The sequence below is a fragment of the Protopterus annectens genome, chromosome 15.part0, assembly GCF_019279795.1.
Source record: "Protopterus annectens isolate FY-2018-M chromosome 15.part0, PAN1.0, whole genome shotgun sequence".
Lineage (NCBI taxonomy): Eukaryota > Metazoa > Chordata > Ceratodontiformes > Protopteridae > Protopterus > Protopterus annectens.
The window spans coordinates 280160025-280180602 of NC_056749.1; the positions used below are offsets into that span (position 1 = coordinate 280160025).

The 20578-nt window shown below is 39.5% G+C and overlaps 1 protein-coding gene across 1 annotated transcript in view; it reads right to left on the reverse strand.

The window, feature by feature from the left end:
* SLC25A43 (solute carrier family 25 member 43) overlaps nucleotides 1-20578 on the reverse strand; it is a 280959-nt gene that overhangs the window by 241655 nt on the left and 18726 nt on the right. Inside the window, exon 2 of the mRNA XM_044057052.1 lies at nucleotides 2480-2721. Coding sequence (XP_043912987.1) covers nucleotides 2480-2721 — 242 coding nt within the window. The remainder of the gene's footprint in view (nucleotides 1-2479; nucleotides 2722-20578) is intronic.

Genomic DNA, 20578 nt, shown 5'->3' on the forward strand with positions numbered 1-20578 from the left:
GCAGCCCATCTACAGACCCTGGGAACTACAAAACCCACTAGTCTCACACAGAAAGCCGTGGAAAGAACCATCATGGAAATGATCAGTAATGACACAGGAAACCTCCAAACACTCAACCCAACCCAGTTTAGTTTTGTCAAGAGCAGGTCATGCCTACTCAACCTGGTGTACTTCTTTGAGAAGGTTGCCAAAGCAACAGACAAGGGCAAAATGGTTCACACTGCCTACCTTGACCTGGCTAAGGTATTTGTCAGAATACCCCATTTGGGTATTGTTGAGAAATTCAAAAGGTTAGGTATAAATCCTTATGTAACTCGGTGGATAGCCAGCTAACTCACAGACAGGACTCAGGAAGTTAGAATTGGAAAGTCCACCTCTATAAGGAAGTCAGTCGGAAGCAGAATCCCTCAGGAAGTGGTCCTGTGACCTTTTTTGGCATGTTCTTCTCTGAAGTAAAGGTCAACATCAAAGGCCCCTGGATAACCAAATCTGCATATGATTGCAAATTAAGTGCAGTCATCGAATCCCCCACAGACACTAATGATCTCCGAAAAGGGCTGGCACGGACTAAAACTAAACGGCAAGAAATACACAACAGTATCCTTTAGGAAGTCAGACACTCCTGGTAAATATCACATCAGCAACACACTTCCTTATGAGTTTATCAGTAGTCAGGGACTTGGGGACATAATTAGACAGTAATGCAGACTTTGATCATCACACATCTATAGCAGTAAGGAAATCGTTCTATGTTGTGCAACTTAAAGGTATAGCATCTAGGACCAAGGAGGTCATTGTCATTCATCAGCTCTACCATTGTTTGGTATGTACCCATCCAGGCACATTCAGCAATTGGAACATCCATAGAGATTCCTCACTAAAAGAATACAGGGTTTTAATAACATGTCCTATGGAGATTGGTTCAAAGCACTATCCCTGTATTCTGTCTCTTAAAGCCTGTTGGGGGGGATCTATGCCTGACATACAAGACACTGTCGAACCCCTGCATATCCAGAAAAAGAACTGCACTAAAATTACCCATTCCTAAAACTTAAATCTTGCCAGTGATATAAACAGGACCTGCTGGAGAGACAGGTATGTATGCCAGAGACTACCCCTTTCTCTGGAACAGGCTCCCCATCCATGTGAAGCGGAGTTCCTCCCTAACTCAATTCAAGTGTAACTTAGACAATTGAATGAGGAACAAGAAATTTATCCCTGGTTTAGTGCCTATGTCTTAACGGGCACAGGCAGCCTATAAATAGTTCATCTTCCAGGCTCCTGCTTACATTTACCAAGGGTACTAGAACTTTTCAGAGATTTAGGATGCGTGGCTAGGCTTAAAAAGGCCCCAGTGGTAAATGGTCTAGTACACACCTATGCAACCAACTGGAACAGCATTTCAGGAGTACTGTATGACAGAAAAATGCCAAAGAAACTGACAAGTACGGTCCACGAAAACAGTGGTGCAACCAGTACTACTATGTGGTAATAAAACATGGGTAGTGGAGGCAGAGCACTTGAGAAAGCTACAGGTGATGCCTGGTATGATGCACACTGTGGGACAGATGAAGAAACAATGACACCAGAACAGAAGTGCAAACAGCTCCTATTCCAGAGAAAGTCAAAGAAAACATATTATGGTGGTTTAGGCACATGTGCAGAAAAGCATAAGACAATTTGGTGAAGATAATTTGGGACAGACAGGAAGAAAGCAAGAGGAATCTAGGGCATTCAGCAAAGAAGTGGCTGGACTGTGTGACAGAAGACCTGCAACAGGCAGGCATGACTGTTGAATAAGTTAGGACAGTGGCATTGAAATACAGACAGAGAGATGGTGACAGCTGACATGACACCCTGACCCCATACAGAAAATGGGAAAACAGGGACTGATGCTGATGAGTGAAGTTGCCCTTTTATATGCACTTAACGATTCTTCTCATTGCGAGCCACGTCTCTAAATCTCATGCCCAGGTCCCTGTTAAGTAGGAGAAAGGGTCAATATGTTGCCTGCTCACTGTGAGAACACTGAACACTGAATAGGTTAACAATACATTTCAACAGATGGGGCGTTTATCTGTAATAACAGTCACATTTGTTTTTAAGGCCATCAATGCCAGTGGTGAGCTCACACAGTAAAAGTGCTGGCCAGTCGTTACTACAGTTTGAGACACGATTGCTTTATACAGGGACTCCTTTAGTCTACACTTTCATTCTGTCTTTCAAATGAATATTTCTTTTTTTACCATAAAATTAATTTTAAGCTTCTAAAAAAAACATCATATACACACAGAGCAATGCATGAAAAGCAATAAGTGTTTTATAGGGCTCATGAACAAGAAACATCAATCATTTTGCTGTTATTCATAAAAGTAAGTAAACATTTAGCCACCTAATACTACTTAATACTTACTAGTGAACTAAATTATAAAATGAAACAAAATCAGGAGAGTAGTTTATCTTATCCATTGTACGTTACCTAGTACAGTCAATGAAGCACCTCGGAAAAGTGCTAAAAACCCTTCTTTCTTGTAAATTAAGTGAAAGGCATGGAGAAATCCACGGTATGTAGGATCACAGCTGTCCTGCACTATCAATCGTGTTTTGATGACATCAGTTGGATAGGTCAGAATTGTTGCAACAATACCTGCCAGACTTCCTGCTACGACCACACCCCACTGTGTTACTTGTCCAAGATCATCCATAAACAGATTAATAAATCTGCAGAGAGAACAGCAACAGTTTCAGCAAGGTAATTAAATGGCCTCAAAGCCCCCCCCCCTTTACAAAGGCACAACATTTCATCCTTTATTTAATCATGGTGGCAGTTCTTGAAATGCACATCTGTGGCCTACTTCAACAAATGTAATTCATACCAGAAAACCAGAAAACTCTCTTACAGTACCTACCAGTTATCAGAAAAACAAATAAATATTCTTGTGGAGAAGAAGGATTTATACAAATTGTGGTCCAGCTCCAGCCATGAAGACAAGGCTTACACCTTGCAAATTATAAAACAACCAAAGCAAAGGCAGCATTAATTCCTCAAACTATTTCACCTCATTAGTGATGAAAGTTGAAAAGTCTATCATTAAGGATGCCAACACTGGGCTGGCACCAATCACTATACTTGACCACACTGCACTCAAAGTACCAGGACAAAGGCTGGATACCCTTAGGGAAGGACTGTGAGCATTTTACAATTGCCGTAAGTACATATGGGCCCCCTTTTATAAAGCTGACCACAGCACATTTCAAGTGCTGCTTTTTTAGTCTTTCAGAGACTGAATGAAACTGAATATGAAAACATAAAATGTTCACACTGCAGACAATCTTGTGCACCGGACTTTGTAAATACACACTATGAAGAAACCATGAGTACCACCACCCTTTGTATGGGGCTGTGTGGCCATCTGATACACAGGAGCTGCACGTGTGAAATACAGACATCCTGTACATGAGGCTGTGCAGATCCTACATGAAGAGACTAAAGGCACCAACATCCTCTGCATTAGGCATTGGTGGCAACATTCTGCAGAACAAGTGTACATATAATATGGAAGAGACGCATATGTAGAATACAGATGTTTTGTACATGGGGTTGTGCAGATGCAATATGAAGGAGTTACACACACCAAAATTTTGTGCAAGAGCCACGAGTGAGAAACACCCTGAAAATAAGGCTAAGTGTAAATATTACACGAAGAAGCCAACAGCTTTTACATCCTGTGCTTCAGATTAGGTGCACACAGGATACGAAGGAGCCATGAGTGCAGACATCCATTGTATCTCTCTTTTGGAAAGGATATTAAATAAGGTCCCATCTACCTCAGCTTGTGAAAGATTACACATTTATTAAAAACAAATTAAAAAATGAAACACTAATTACGTAAATAAATTTTAAACAGTCTCTACCTTACCCACCACGCTTCCCTCAATCATACATTTTGCATATTAAATTTATAAAAAAATCATACATTTTGCGTAAACTAACTTTGTCTAATGTTTCAATTACCTCAATAAACTTCATAATACTTCCATACAAGCCATGAAATGTACAGCTTTTCCTATGTTACTGCATAAACTGTATTAAATCGGTAAACATTCCCACATTCTACCCATGTTCCATCTGTTATTCTACCAGAACAGAAATTTAAAATAGTTGCAACAACATACAGCCTACTTGTTTCTGTTCCAAAGCCCACACATTTTTTTGATATCCACTAGAACTAATGTCTCTTCCTCCATTAACTTGACCCATTCATTCCAACGGGGTAGACACCATTTATTCTCAGGAAACGTGAGAGCCCCACAGCCCATTCATTACCACCTGGGAATCCCTATCAGCCCTTCATTCTCCAGTGACAGTTGAGTGGTACGGAGCAGACCAGCTTGCTGGTCCTGGGTGAGTCAACTTACCCTCTCCCCTTGTAAGCACTACCCAGTGGATTCTGAGACCACAACTGATGCTGCCTGAATGAAGAATGCCTTCAAATACCAATTTATCCCCACAGGTACTGTATAAATGGCAGTAAAGGCTAAGCAGGCTCAGAACTCTGCCAAGTGTCACTCTTATAGTACGCCAGAGCCTCCTCCTTCCCCTCGATGCTAACTGAGTCGACAGCAGCTGCTCACTGCCATCCACCCCAGCTGGCCTCTATAGACATCCAAGTCAATAATCAACTCTGGTCACATACAGCGCAGTTAGGACTCGCTCACTCAACACCATGGAGCTGGATTCCACATCCATCAATCCATAATTATTTCCCTTTCCTTTCCTTCTACTTTCCCATAATACTTTCCATATAATTTTTGAAAAGGACTCCACAGATTTTTGGAAAAGACTCATCATAAAAAGTTTTTCCACTTCTAATGCATTCACCCGTTACTACTCTGCATTAAATGTTTTATGCTTTAAAATTACTTTTACAACCACAACTTGCCCAAATTCCAATAAGACTCCTGGCATTTTAACATTGTTTTAATGCTTCTATACCCCTTCCTTCTACCTTCCAAACATTCTAGTTAGAACCTGAATTCTGATTACTTTATAGGTTCATAGGTAGGTAGGTACTAGGCTATCGGCCAAAGGGCCTACGTAAGCCTAGCCAGCAAGGTACCATAGCTTACACCACCCAAGAATGTTATTTTCCTGTGCCACTGTCCAGCAGAGACACAGAAGTGATCCCCAGGGTGTATTTCCTATTTCCCATCCACTCATCAAGATTTTTCTTGAAGAGTGCTAATGTAGAACTTTGCTTGACAAAGATGGGTAGCTTGTTCCAGAGTATAGGAAGTCTCTGCGACAGGAATCTATCCCTCCAGCATGTCCTGTTTATTGTGATGACAAGGTTTATGTCCCTAGAGCGTGTAGCTTGGAGGGATTGGGATTTATTTAGGTGTAGCATGTCCAACAGCTCTGGGTTTGACATAGCTTTATATGTTAGGCAGAGATCACCTCGGAGTAGGCTATATGCTATGGAGTAAAGCTGGAGTTTTTTGAGGGAGTCAGTGTAGGGCATTTGTTTGAGGCCAGTAATCCTCTTTGTGAGGTACTTCTGTGGCCTTTCCAGCTGCTGCAGATGTCTTGTGAGGTACATTCCAAAAGGGGCGTTGTACTCTATAATGGGTCTAATGAGCGATGAGTAGAGGGGAACAATGGCCTCTTTTTTCCTGGATGAGAACCCTTTTATGATGAGGTGTGCCACGTAGAAGGACTTCCTGACTACTGTGGAGATGTGACTATCAAAGGAGAGACTACTGTCCACCTGGGTCCCAAGGTCTCTTATCACACATTCGGTGTTAAGTAGATTGCTGCCTATGTGGTAGTTCATGGGTACAGAGTTTTTACCAAAGAGGATGACACTGCACTTTTTGGCATTGAGCTTGAGGCCATGGCTCTGACACCAGGCATCTGTCTCTGAGGCTCTTCTGTAGGATGTCCACATCATTTGGGAACTTGACTATGGCTCCTAGTTTGCAGTCATCTACGAACTTAATCAGCCAAAGGCCTTCTATGTTAGCCTGTACTTCAGAGAAGTAGATACCAAACAGGAGAGGTCCCAGGACGGAACCCTGTGGCACTCCACTTGTCACTGCCTTGAGGTCAGATTTGGAGTCTGCAACTTTTACAGTGTGGGTTCTGTTAGTGAGCCAGTTGGCAACCCATCTTGTGATGTACGGATTTATACCTAGTTTAGTGAGTTTAGCTATAATTCCAGAATGGGGGATGGTGTTGAAAGCCTTGGCGAGGTCAAGATAGGCTGTGTGAACCACCTTACCCTCATCCACGGCTTTGGTGACTGCCTCAAAGAAGTCAATCAGGTTCAGGAGGCATGATCTGCCTTTCACAAACCCGAATTGGGTGGGATCCAAGGTTTGGAAGTTACCGATGTCTTTGTTTATGAGTTCCATGATAATACATTCCATGGCCTTGCAGACCAGGCTCGTCAGGCTAATAGGTCGATAGTTCCCAGGATCAGTGGTGGCTCCCCCTTTGTGGAGTGGGATAACTGTTGCTGTGCGCCATTCAGTGGGCACAAAGCCTGATGCAAGGCTATTATTGAACATGGTGCTTAAGTGGGGAGCCAGTTCTTTCTGAAGTTCATGTAAAACGCAGCCTGGGATGTTGTCCGGTCCCATGGATGCTGTGTTTTTGGCTTTAGAGAGTGCAGCTTTTACCTGCATAGTTGTGATTACAGGGACTCTGCATTCTTCCTGTATAGATATGGGCCCTTTAGGGGGTGAGAGGGGGGGCAAAGTTAGCACTGAACCGATCTGCCAGGATGTTGGCTATATCAGTTGGTTCTGTAATTTCTGTGCCTTTGTGCTGTAACTCAGAGCAGATCTGGGTGTTGCCATCTAGATTCTTGACATAGCTATAGAATGCTTTGTGGTTGTCCTTGGATTTAGTGGTGATTTTGTTTTCGTAGCTAGCTTTGGAGGATCTCATAAGGGATCTCATCTTCTTACTGAGGCTGACCAGGGTGCTCCTCCACTCATGGGATTTTACTCTCTTTTGCAACAGTTTCTTCCTTCTGTTGTACAGTTTGTTTATGGCAGGGGACCTCCAGATTGGCTTCCTTTTTTGGAGGATAGCATCTTGGTTCTATTTGGGATAGCACGATCCATCTATTCGTGCAAGTGCTTACAGAGTGCATTTGTGTAGGATTCAGCAGTTGTAACTGTATTGTCCATCTGCATGGGTGTCATGAAGTTCACCACTTCTGTCTTAAGAAGCATGAAGTTGGCTTTGGAGAAATGTTTTAGTGTGGTTTCCTTAATGGGGGGGTGGGGGCGGGATGTGGATATCAAGGGTGATAAGCTTATAGTCGGATCGGACAACCGAGGAGTTAACTTCAGTGTGGAACACCTGTCACTCAAGTTGGTAATGGCTAGGTCTAGGATATTGTTGCCCCTGGTGGGGGTGTGGATAAGTTGATCTAGGGCATTGGAGTTTATGAATTCCAGAAAGCGTTGAGCTAAGGAGTTGGCACACAAGTAGTTTTCCCAGTTAATGGTGGGGTAGTTGAAGTCGCCCATTATTAGGGTGTTTGATTGAACCCTAATATTTTCCAGTACATCAAGAAAAGAGGAGTGGGAATCCTGGGGCATGGTGGGGGATCTGTAGCAAGCTACAATTTGGATTGTAGTCTTGCCCAGAGTTAGTTGCACTTGGATAACCTCGGATGCATTATGCTGAGCAACTAGCCTGGAGGTGTGGATATCCTTAATGAATATGGACACACCTCCACCTTTGGTGTTTCGGTCCAGGTTACATGGCCGAAAAGTGTGGTATGAGTTATAGCCTGGTAGTGCAGGGGTGGTCTCTGGAGCCATGAACCAGGTCTCAGTCACTGCACAGATATCGATGTTCTCCACTTTAAGGAGTGCCTTGAGTGAGTGCATTTTGAGATTTAGACTTCTAGCATTGAGTAGCATTACCTTCAGTTTTTGTTTGCCTGTTCCTGTTATGGTGGTGAATTTGTTATTTGAACCCTGCCTAAAAAAGGCACTATAGGGGTGGCAAAAGCCTTAGCCAGTATCCGGAATCCTGGGGGCAACAGGTGCAGGCCATCTGGGGCAAAGCATCGTGGTCTGTCGACCATGTCATCCCAAGCAGACAGATACTGGATCCCCTTAGAATGACACCAGAAGCTTAACCAATTGTTGAAGTCAATCATTTTGTCCTTGTACTGCAGTATCATTCTGGGCGATGGCAGAGTGCTGCTCAGGGCTAGGGTCATACCTGCCTGGGCTACAAGATCGGAGAGCTCTTCCATGTCTCTTTTCATGTAGTCCAGGGAGGTACGTCTCAGGTCATTCACAGCAACATGGACTTTAATGATAAAATATATATATATATATATATATATATATATATATATATATATAAATAAATAAAACTATGATCTTTAAACATTATAATCTTATTCCAACCACTGATTTTACAATATTTCTAATCTCATCCCCTTTCCTTCTTCATTACTGACACCACTACACAGTATCCATTTTTAAAGGCTTCAAAGCCTTCCCTCAATCAGCTGCCGAAAATGTTGTGCATCTAAGCCCTGCTTATAACTGCAGAGGTGTGCAGCTTGTACAGAAGCACTGGCAAATGGTGGAGTTTTGCAAAGCACAGAATCTTACCAGATGCTGCCAGTGGGAATGTCGATAATGTGCGTCATTACCATTACTTATCACTTGTTTTGTCCTCTAAACACATTGTGTTACCTCCTACAGTTTTCAATTATCTTCCAATGCCACTTTTCCACTTGTAAAATATACACCTTAACTCGGTGTAATATTTGTACACAGTATCGCTCTTTTTTTCCTCTATAAGTAGTTTGCATTTACCTTTGTATTCCACTGTTTGTTGTAAATGTTACACTTTTGTTGTAACCTGAGCTGAACCTGCAAATGGTCAAGCTGGAATCAGTGTTCTGCCCTACTAACCAAAATGTAAATAAATTTACTGGGTGCTGTCCGAAGAACAGTGATAAAATCTGTGGGTAAAGTGCATGACAAACCAGAGTTTAAAAAAAAACTGTTCCTGATAATGAAGTTTTAAAATTAAAGAACTGGCATATCCACAAGAATATCTGCTTCTGTCCATAAGGAGCCCTGCTATATCGATAACAAACCCTCAAAAATCAAACAGGGGTTCAGCAATGTACAAAAAAAAAAAAAAAAAACACCCACTGTGGAAACTTGGTAATCCAGTTGCCAGAACTGAAAATGAGAGGTAAAAGTTGCAATATGCAAAATAATAATCAGAACCAATGCTGGCTCATTTGGTGCTCTGAACTGGCATTCCCCTCAACTTATTAAAAAATAAAAAAATAAAATAAAACTACACTGTACCTACCACACACACACACACACACACACACACACACACACACACACACACACACACACACACACACACACACACAGTCAGCATTCATTTCTGAAACAGAGATGTTCTCCCGTCTTCAGAAATGATTTCAGGTTCTACACTCCTCCACAGCTGGCACTTGCCAGTCTTGCCTCCCTTAACAGCTTGGATCCAAGGCAGCCACCCCTCAGGTACACCCTAGTTACTGTTCTGACAACACTTGTGGAGTTATCATGGAAGGAAAGAAAAAGTCTGCAAAGATACAGCAATACAAGTTAACCAAAGAAAGTAGTGTCGGCCATCAGTCTGGTACAGCAGAATGGGAGTGCTTTGCACCAAACTGACTCGACAGGCAAGACTGAGCTAATAGTTTGCAGTCCAGTGTTGTAATTATGCAAAGTGAAGATTCTGGCTCTAACAGTTCTGGAAAACATGATGCTGAAGAGCAGATTTTTCTCAGTGCATTATTAAGAAATTAGTACTTGTACAAAAAGTTGTGGAGCTAGATCATGTCAGAAAATGTGTTTCAGGGACAAACAGCAGACAAACAGCAAAGGAAAACACATGACACGACATACTTTCAGAATGATGTAAAACTCTGCAAGACAAACAAATGATAGCGGTGTTAAGGTAGCAAAGGGCAGTTTCTGTTAGCAGAGAGAACTACCAGTAAGACTGAAATGGTTTCCAAGAAGGAAAATAAAATGAGAGACTTTTACAAGATTATTGTCTGACCTTGAATAGCAATAGCAGTAGCAAAATATAACAAAGAGATGGCTGACTCAGACAAAAGAAGACACTCTGAACTTACGGTACAAGTGAGAACAGTGGAATACAAAAGTTAGCATGAAAGTGCCAAGTCAAGAGATAACATAAATCAAAAAGATAAAAGGATAATGCAATCAAATTTCAGAACTTACAAAAAAAACTGGGGATCCAGGCTCAGAACCCCTGTTAATACTGCACATTTAAAAAGTACAAAGGAAAACTTGAAGGAGGAACTACAACAGCTGTCTGTGTGATCTCAAAGTGAAATAATCAGAATGTGCAAGTTATGAACAAGTCTCTAAAAGCAGAACTTCACAAAGCTGAAAATGGAATAAAAAAATCTACTAATGCATCCTAAACCTAACTCTGTCTCTGACCTTAACCCAAACAGTATACCTTATCTTCGAAAAACCTTTTCCATAACACTAATACTAGTTGAGGCAGAGACACAATTTGGGAGGAGGTGGGGTGTGCCCTTATGTTCATAATCTACATGCCCTTCTTGTATTCACATTCTCTCTGCATGCCCCGCTTTCCTCCAACCTCCAGAAGATGTGCAGTCATTGAAAAGGCATTCTGAAAATTTCCTGCAGGTGTGCATGGTATGAGCATGTGTATGTGTGTGTGTGTGTGTGGCTACACCTGCTTGTTTTGTGATACAATGATGCAGTGTCCAGAACGAGTTTCAAAACCCTGTATCCACTGGCTGCCGAGACAAGCTGTCTGTTGTCTCCATGGCTATTTCAAAGGATAAAACAGGTAATCAAACACTGAATGAATATTTGTGGGAAAGTAATTCAGCCAAGACCACCTATCTTTACAAAAAAATAGTGCAGTTTGGAATAAACTGCTTTATCTGACCTTGCATATAAAAAACAAGATGCAGTCTTGTGGTGTTAACTAAAACACAACTAGTATCTTACATTGCTGGCAAACAGCATCTGATGTAGTAGGTCTCTCTAGATTCCTTCTGGAAGGAATATTTCCATCTTCTTCTCCAAGATGTTCTTTGCTTCAGTTGGTTCTCTGGCCTACAACTTGTACTCTAATTACCTTTACCAAGGACAGTCACTTTCTGCCTGGGGTTATCTAAGGCCCTTTTTATTGCCTCCAAATGCTCATTCAGCAAAGATCATCTTAACACAACCCGATTCCACTTTGCTCTTACTGCAAGACATATACAACTGAACAAAACACTGACTACATTTAAAGAAAACATTACGCAGTTTAGGGTGACTTAGCATTATTCATAGTACTATGTATACATTTTTGAGTCACAAAGATTTCACGACTATTTACATATATATTTTGGTTACTTGTGCTCTTCAAGGTAGTGTAAACTACTATTCTATGCCACTACTGAACACATATGCCCACACTTTTTATATACATTTTTACACACACACACATACACACATATATATATATATATATATATATATATATACACGACAAAACCAGCACAAGGCACTGAAAAGCAACTAATAATCCACCACGTAAGTGCCAAAAGACCAAGAGATCGCTGATAATGAACACCGAACAGAGTTTATTGTATGATCCACTCGCAGACGTAAAAACACATAAACGCTCTTATCTCATAACATTCACATATCGCGTTTTCGTCCATACATCAAGGACTTCATCAGACAACTTGTTCAGCAGAATGTTCGTCCATGAACTTTCAGTGAATTGGTCTTGCTGATTTGACTGTCAGTGAAATGAGCTTTCGACGAAATGAAGGTAGCCCATATACATATATATATATATATATATATATATATATATATATATATATATATATATATATATATATATATACATATATATATACATATATATATATACATACATACATACACACACACATATATACATGGGTTCCTATTACGTGATCACAGACGCATTCTGTCAAATGCATCTTGATTGAACATAAGAACGAAAAGACAAATTAATGAAGCGGCTTTTAAGCAAATTATTTCCCTAGGAAAGAATTTGCTTGGCCGTTTCTGTTACTTTGCCATTTTCAGCACTGTAGTGCGATCTCGGAGTTGGTATATTTAAGTAGGGGGGTGTGGGGGCGAAGCCCCCCACTTTATGTAATGTTTTAAAGTTATTTATTTCTTTCAGTGAAATGAGCTTTCGACGAAATGAAGGTAGCCCATATACATATATATACATACATACACACACACACACATATATACATGGGTTCCTATTACGTGATCACAGATGCATTCTGTCAAATGCATCTTGATCGAACATAAGAACGAAAAGGCAAATTAACGAAGCGGCTTTTAAGCTAATTATTTCCCTAGGAAAGAATTTGCTTGGCCGTTTCTGTTACTTTGCCATTTTCAGCACTGTAGTGCGATCTCGGAGTTGGTATATTTAAGTAGGGGGGTGTGGGGGCGAAGCCCCCCACTTTATGTAATGTTTTAAAGTTATTTATTTCTTTTTTTTTTGGAACAGCGACTTTTTTTTTCCCTTGGGGAAAAAATAAAATCGCTGTTATGAGGTTTTGACACTGTAAGCTTTCGCTTACATGGGGTTGATTAATCATCGCTTTTTTAAGCATTCGATGGTGTAATACAGACCATATATGTACAGCCCACACAGAAGGATAAAACAAAAAATTGCTGTCAACCTTGTTCTTTTATCTTTTATCTGCTGCTTAAATTTTTTTTATTTTTTTTTGTACAGCCCACACAGAAGGATAAAACAAAAAATTGCTGTCAACCTTGTTTTTTTTACAATGAACAAATCAAGTACAAAAGAACATATCGATTCATGGGTTAGCAGTAGGCTAACTGCCCTTAGGGTAATTGGCTAGGCTTAAAATGGCCCATAAGTGCGAATCAAACCATGCACCTAGTGTCTGTAAGATACCTTAACCATTATGCTAACCTTCCGGCAGAGGAACACAATTACAAAAAGTACAACTGGATAACAAAGAGACAATAATGGAAAATACAAAGTGTAACAGATGCAAAAGTAAAGCAACAATTAATGCAGACATCCAACATGAACAACTACATACTAGAGCACAGAATTAGCAGAAACACTAATTACAAAAATCAGATTCAGGATGAGAATTACATGGAACAGATTAAAAAATGGAAAGTGACAGTAAATGCACACAGATTTTATTTTTATTTATTTTTACATTTGTTGACCAGGACTGTCCGAACTGAGCTGAACAGCCCTTTTTCAGCAGAGGCCCGGGGAGAAAAGCTCCAACATTATTATACAATTTTCATTATACATTAGCATTAAACAGCAAAGTTACAGGATTATTACAAGGCATTAAGTAGCAATAGAATGTTATACAGTGTCAATAATCAGGAGTATAGCATAACTATTTCAAGATGTATAAAAAGAAATATGTCATTAAGACCAGTATAGTTTTTGGGGTAAGTGGTTACAAAAACCCAGTTTTATCATGATGTTGTCGCATGAAGGCAAGGCAATTACAGCAGAAGGTTTCTCTGAGGCAAATATATTATTTATTAAATGTATTTATTAAATATTATATGCAGATTTATACACAAGAAAAATGCAGAATTTTAAGCAGCAGATAATAGTTGATGTTGGCAGTCAGCCTTCAAGAAGGTCCCACAGTTTACAGTAATGTTACAAGACTACTGGCTCACTAACTTGTATCTTTGAAGATGCATTTTGATTTTGGTATATGCACGATGAACTAAAGAAGCAGGCAGGTTCAGATCCCTGCACCCCACATCCCCAAACATCCTATGTCAAGGAAGCACTATAGGAATGAGTCTTCAGTAAAGTTAAGTCTGAAGGCAAGAAATGAGCTGAAAGACATCCTTACAGTATACAGTTTGCACATGGAAGTTAACATGTTTGTGTGGAATTTGTCTACTTTGTGAAATCAGGACAAAACTGACACCTCTTTTAAGTACTGTTGGATTATACCAGAAATACTGAAGCCACACATGTTAAACAAATGCTATGCAGTGTAAAACAGCCTGTGAAGGTGGCCTTGTATTTTGTAAGAGTACTTATCAAAGAAAGGCCATGTTATATGCTATACCACGTGCAATGCTGAATCACTTTTCATTAATCCCTGTAAATAAACCTCATTTTTGCTGCAAGCTGGCATTTGCATAATGTTTGTGTACGAAGCAAAATAAGAATACTAACATACATATACATAAAAATACATTTGCATGCAAAACACACACCTGAATGCATTTAGTTTGCTGTTACAGAAATCCAATATAGTCCACTGCAGAAAAAGTCTTGAAAAGAGAAAAACACCTTCTCAAACTCTGCAGCACAAGGCGTTTCATTTATATGAAAGCACTTTCCCAATGTAATCCACTTACTGTAGATTTTACTTTATTATTTTTCATTCATTTAAAAGGTGTATTGGTAATTCAGCATTTTGTAAAGCTCAGCTATATAGTGGGTGTCTGTTACAATTAAATCTTCATGCTACCATAAAAAGTATGTCAAATTCTTCCCCCTGACAAGTGAGGAACTGTTGCAATTTTATTATACACACACTTCTAATTAGGTTGTTAATGTTGGATAATGCATGTTGGTGTAATTTTTTTTTAACGTCTGTACTTTACATGGACAGTTTATTAGTGTGCGTTTGAAGCGAGTTTATTACATATATGTAGATAACTTCACTGTAATGCTAAACATTATTTTAATCTGGGGATGTATTAATGGTTTTGATTGTATTTTGGGTTCTGTGTATATTTATCATATTGGAAAGCTCCTTGGGTTAGGCAGGTATGCTTTATATCAGTTGTTTTCATAAATGTATACATTACTGTCCTTTATGTTTGATACAGATGAACATATTTTTGTGGCATGGGTCACAGGTAATATACTCACTGTGACTGGATTTGTTTAGCATATGCAAGGTGCCTGACATACTGTGTTTATGTTTTTTTTATACAAAATTTATGTTATGTCTTATTTACATAGCTTACACAAGTACATTTGCTGTGTGGTTAGATTTTGTTCTGAATTGCATGTGGCTATATACTAGGTGTTCTTTATGTAGGCTTACATGTGTTGTTGGATTTTGTTTTACACTGCATGTAGCTTTTTGTGTATTATATGCTTGTGTTAACACATACTATTGTTTGTGCTGCATACAGCGGTGTTGGGACTGCATGCTGTAGAATTTCTACAGTGGTTGTACATGTTCTGGTTAGTGACTGCATAAGCACTTATTGTGCATACTTCTGTGTTGCAAATAGGTTTGTTTAGTATTCATGGAAGTAGGTTTTAGTCAATATGAAATAATGCTTAGCACTGGATCTTTGCACACATTTGATAGTTTGAAAAAAATATATACAGAAATACGGTGTTATATGTTAAAGGTGGACTGAGGCAGTCTGGAAAGGAAGAGGCGCGATACTGAGTAAGAATAGACAAAGTAATAGTGAGATGGAACTGGGCAGTGGGAAGGAAGGGGGAGTGGGAAAAGTAAGATGGGAAGGAGGGACTGAATTAATCAGAATAGGATTTTGTTTTGGGAGAATAAAACAAGATTCCATCTATAATAAGCTATTGCTGAAGGAGTTGTAGGGTAAATGTGGGAAGTGACAACTTAAATTTCTATTTACAAGGTTTCTGAAAATTTCGAAAGAGGTAATGCCTCAAGTCTGCAGGGAAAGAATTCAAAGTTTCTGGGGTCATTATTGAAAAGCAGTGGTCATTATTGAAAAGCAGTGGTAGTGTATAGGAAGTTTAGTGGAGTGGTAAGGGATAGTGAGGATTGAAACCTAAGGTTATACGTGCAGACATTTTTTTTAAGGGTCAGCTAGCAAATAAGTTGATGGTCCCTTGGTACTGGTTTGTGTTAGCGATGCTGTAAACATCTATAATGCTGTGTATCTCAAAGTTCACAGAGATATAAATTCTATCATGACAGGTCTGTCTCAAAGTAAGTTCACTGAGACATAACTATATTATGACAATAAGTTTTTGTTCAAAATAGAATTAGCAGCTTGGTGAAAACATTGTAATAGTAAATCTAATCTAATCTAAAATGGCTGACTAGAAAGTCCCTACTTCAATACAAAAGAAGACCAGTACTTTCTCAGCCCTATGTTTTATATTTTGGAATATTCTCCAATCATAACTCATACATTCTAAACAGACAGAAAAATACTGCAATATTCCATTTTTTTCAGCACCTGAATGACGGATCTGACGGTTACACCCATAGAAAGTTTCCTATTTCTAAGCATGTTCCCGTGACCACTTTTTGTAACAGTCCGTAATTTTCCCTTACAGAATTTGTAATAAAAGCAAGATCAAAACCCAAAAACAGATTGCTTAACTAGGAGAACAGAATTAGAAATATGAAACAAAGCTCCATAATACTCTTGTTTATAACATACAAAGCAAAGCTATGATTTCTCATCTCGACCCGTTTTTCTGGCCTAACTTGCTCAGATGTCTAAAATAATTCTCAAAAAACACAAGCATATTTTATGGCACAGCTTGCTTAGAAACAATTCTATTTTTATCCACTCAACAGATGCCAGGTGGAGGATACAGCTTTCGTTAATGAACAGCTGTTTTGCTTTTCCTGGAACAATACAGTGATGTTTCTTTTGTAGGCCTGAGTGATAAATCTGCAAATTTGATTAAAAAGTGGTTTCCACAAAATGTTGGTTCTTTTTAGATGCTTTGGCAATAACGAGGCCATCCATACTCAAGCTGGGCAAGAAGGTTGTAGTCTCATGACAATTTACCTTTTATATTGCCACATTCATTATATTTTCTATGTACTTGACAGTATTCCACTCCTACAAAGCAAGCCATAGGGCAATGGCAACCTGTCTTACTCTACAATGTTTTTGACTCTTCTCCTTGTTAATCAATTTCTACAGTCTTCTGTTCACATTGCAGCATGCAGTCTGAAGTAAATTTCACAGAACATTCTATCCTAGCTTGATTAAAAGCAATGTCAGAAATAATTCTACTTGAAGAAATCCATTCAGACTTACCCTTAATGTCTCCCTTTAATTCATTCTTTTTAATTAATGACTTAAATCTTCATATTTATGCAGGAAAGAACATACCAAAGATTTGAGCCAGAGCTATGTCAGACAGCCATCTGATCATCCCCGTCCTCATCTCAGAATACAGTGTGGTCTGAAATCATTTAAAAAAATGTGTTGTCTCAGTTTGTTTAGAAGCAAATTTCAATAGAATGCTACTGGAAATCCATTCTAACAATTTTACAGCTCACCCTCGACAGAGAGGAAGTTACTGAATCAAGGGAAAGCAGTCAGAACTTTATTCCTGCACCTAATAGGGAAAGGATGAGCAGTGCAAAATCTATAAGGTCAAATGCTTGGGCAAGGTCTATGAAGACAGCACCTGTGAATGTAAATCTGCCTATGTCACAAGTGATAACTCAATAAAGGTGTTTGAGAAAAAAAAAAAGACAGCACCTGTGAGATGGCTATTGTCCATGCCTCAAAGAATGTCATCTGCTAGTGTATACAGAGTAGTCGTGATGCCACAGCCAATAAAAATCTGTGTTAAGGGAAGAAAGAATGCTGCATTTTCTGAAGTAATGTGAGAAGATTATTTTTTTTCAGTATTATTCCTAAAAGTAGGAGAGAAAGATGAACAAAGTCTTTAGTGTCCTTTGGCGTAGTGACTCTGGGTAAGGGTTTAACAATGGCTTTTTCCATTCAGTGTGCATTATGCTTTTTTGTTATGCACAGGTTGTAGAGCTAAAGCAATGTAGAGAGGGGTGAGGATGTACTTTGTGCTCAGCAATATGGTATATTCAGTAGGTAATACTCTAAATGTAGACTTCCAAGATGTCTCCACACTGAATAACAGCTTAATTTCAGTTTTCCAAATGAGAAAAACAAAAAAGGCAGCCAGTGAATTTCTCTTTATGGGTAGAATTCAGTAACTGGCTAGCAAGTGCACTGCCTGGATGCCAGCAAAAGAGAAATTCAGAGATCATGAAAGAAAATCAATCACAAAAAGTGGGGAGAAAACACTGCCTGGGTAAAATTCTGCAGCTGTTCAGCAAAAAGCAGTTTAGGTTCCAACTTGGTAAAAGGCATGACTTCCAGTAATCTAGAGGAAAAATAAGTCAAATGTGCTCAGAAACAAGTAAAATAAACAAAACACTGAGGGGGTTTATCAACTCAAATAACAAAAGACTGGGAAAAATGGAAGAAGCTTTGAACAGATATTCTGATTTTTGCAGTTTTGTCAGCACATCTAAGGTTGAAATGAAGAAAAAGACTGGCTGAGTATTAGACTGCTCAAGAAGAGATGTTTAAAAGAATGGTATAATTAGAGGACAGTGCACGTAGGAAAACCGGAGATTTTCTGCTGTACCAGAGAAACTGGAAGGAGCAGACTGTTTTAATTCTACTAAAGCAGAAATACGCAACTGGATTGGTATTCCACAGCAGAACTTGGTTATTGAAAGTGCACATCGGGTGTATGATGCAAACCTGGTCACGGGAAAACAGCCAAGACCTCTATTAGTAAAGATACAAACATACCAGCACAGAAAGAGTTAATTCTGACAAAACAGCAGAAGGACAAAGGGGGAGACAGTACAGGATTTGTGGAAAAATTATTGCAGACGTTCACCAGGCAGAAAAGGAGCAAATTTATTCCAGCAATCAGGGAATGTTGGGAAGCAGGTGTGATATCCAGCTATTTTCAGAATATTTTTTTTCCTGGAGGGTCAAAATAATTTTGATACAGAGCATGCCATGGAGGAAATACAAAGGTTTGTCCAACAAAAAGAGAGCTATCAAACAGAAAATGATTCTGCTTCTTACTCTTCTGATAATAAAGTCCACAGAAAGACTATGCCAGTAAAACCTTTTAAAATGCTCCAAAGGAAAATGCTTGACAAAAAAAAAAGTGTAAGAGTTGAAAGAACCAGTGCTATGTTGGAAATGAACCAGAAACTAGATATGGGATATGGAGATGAACAGGAAAAAAGCCAGCAACTCTGAAATTTATGCATAAACGTGGGATTACAAAGCATTATTTATATTCGTGAAATATGAAGGAGCAAGAAAACCTGGAATTATTGGATTTTTTTGACTTTGTTAAACTTGTAGGGGGCTCCAAAGCATATGTTCTACTTCATATCATTAATGTTGGGTAGAACATTTAGCAGAGGGAAAGAGAAAGTAAATAGTTAACTGTAAGTAAAACAAAATTTTGTTCTTAACAGAATTTTTATAATACATGACATATACTGCATGCTATAAAAGTAAAGCTTTTCCAGTTATTTGTGTGTATAACAGAGATATCAAAGTAAACAGGTGCCCCTATTTTATTACTTTCTTTCTTCTTGTTCAGTTCTAAAAAAAGTAGGCACTGGAATGTAAAAAGAAAGCTTGGACAAAAGAACATCTTCTCTTTCAGCTGTTCCCATTAGAAGTTGCCACAGCGGATCATCTGTTTCCATTTCTTTCTGTCCTCTGCATATTGCTCAGTCACACCAACCGCCTGCATGTCCTCTCTCCACGTCCATAAAACTTATCTTAGGCCTTCCTCTTTTCCTCTTACCTGGCAGCTCCATCCTTAGCATCCTTTTCCCAATATACCCATCATCCCTCCTCAGCACATGTCCAAATCAACGCAATCTCGCCTCTCTGACAGTCTTCAAACCGTCCCAACCTGAGCTGACCCTCTAATATACTGATTCCTAATTCTGTCCATCCTTGTCACACCCAGTGCAAATCTTAACATCTTCAACTCTGCCACTTCCAGCTCTGACTCCTGCCTTTTTGTCAATGCCACCGTCTCCAAACCATACAACATAGCTGGTCTCACTAAACTCTTGTAGACTCTTACTGGTACCCGTCAGTCACAAATCACTCCTGACACTTCTCCACCCATTCCACCGTGCTTGTACTCTCTTCTTCACCTCTTCCACACTCACCATTACTCTGAACTGTTGATCCCAAGTACTTAAACTCATCCACCTTCGCCAACTCTACTCCCTGCATCCTCACCATTCCTCTATCCTCCCACTCATTCACACACACATATACTGTCTTAGTCCTGCTGACCTTCATTCCTCTCCTCTCTAGAGCATATATCCACCTCTCCAGGGTTGCCTCAACCTGGTTCCTACTCTCACTACAGATCACAATGTCATCTGCAAATTTTATACTCCATGAAGCCTCCTGTCTGATCTTGTCTGTCAACCTGTCCATCACCATTGCAAATAAGAAAGGGCTCAGAGCTGATCCTTGATGTAATCCCACCTCCACCTTAAATGGATCTGTCACTCCCACAGCAGACTTCACCACTGTCACACTACCTTCGTACATATCCTGTACCACTCATATGCTTCTCTGCCACTCCTGACTTCCTCATATAATACCACAACTCCTCTCTAGGCACCCTATCATATGCTTTCTCCAAGTCCAC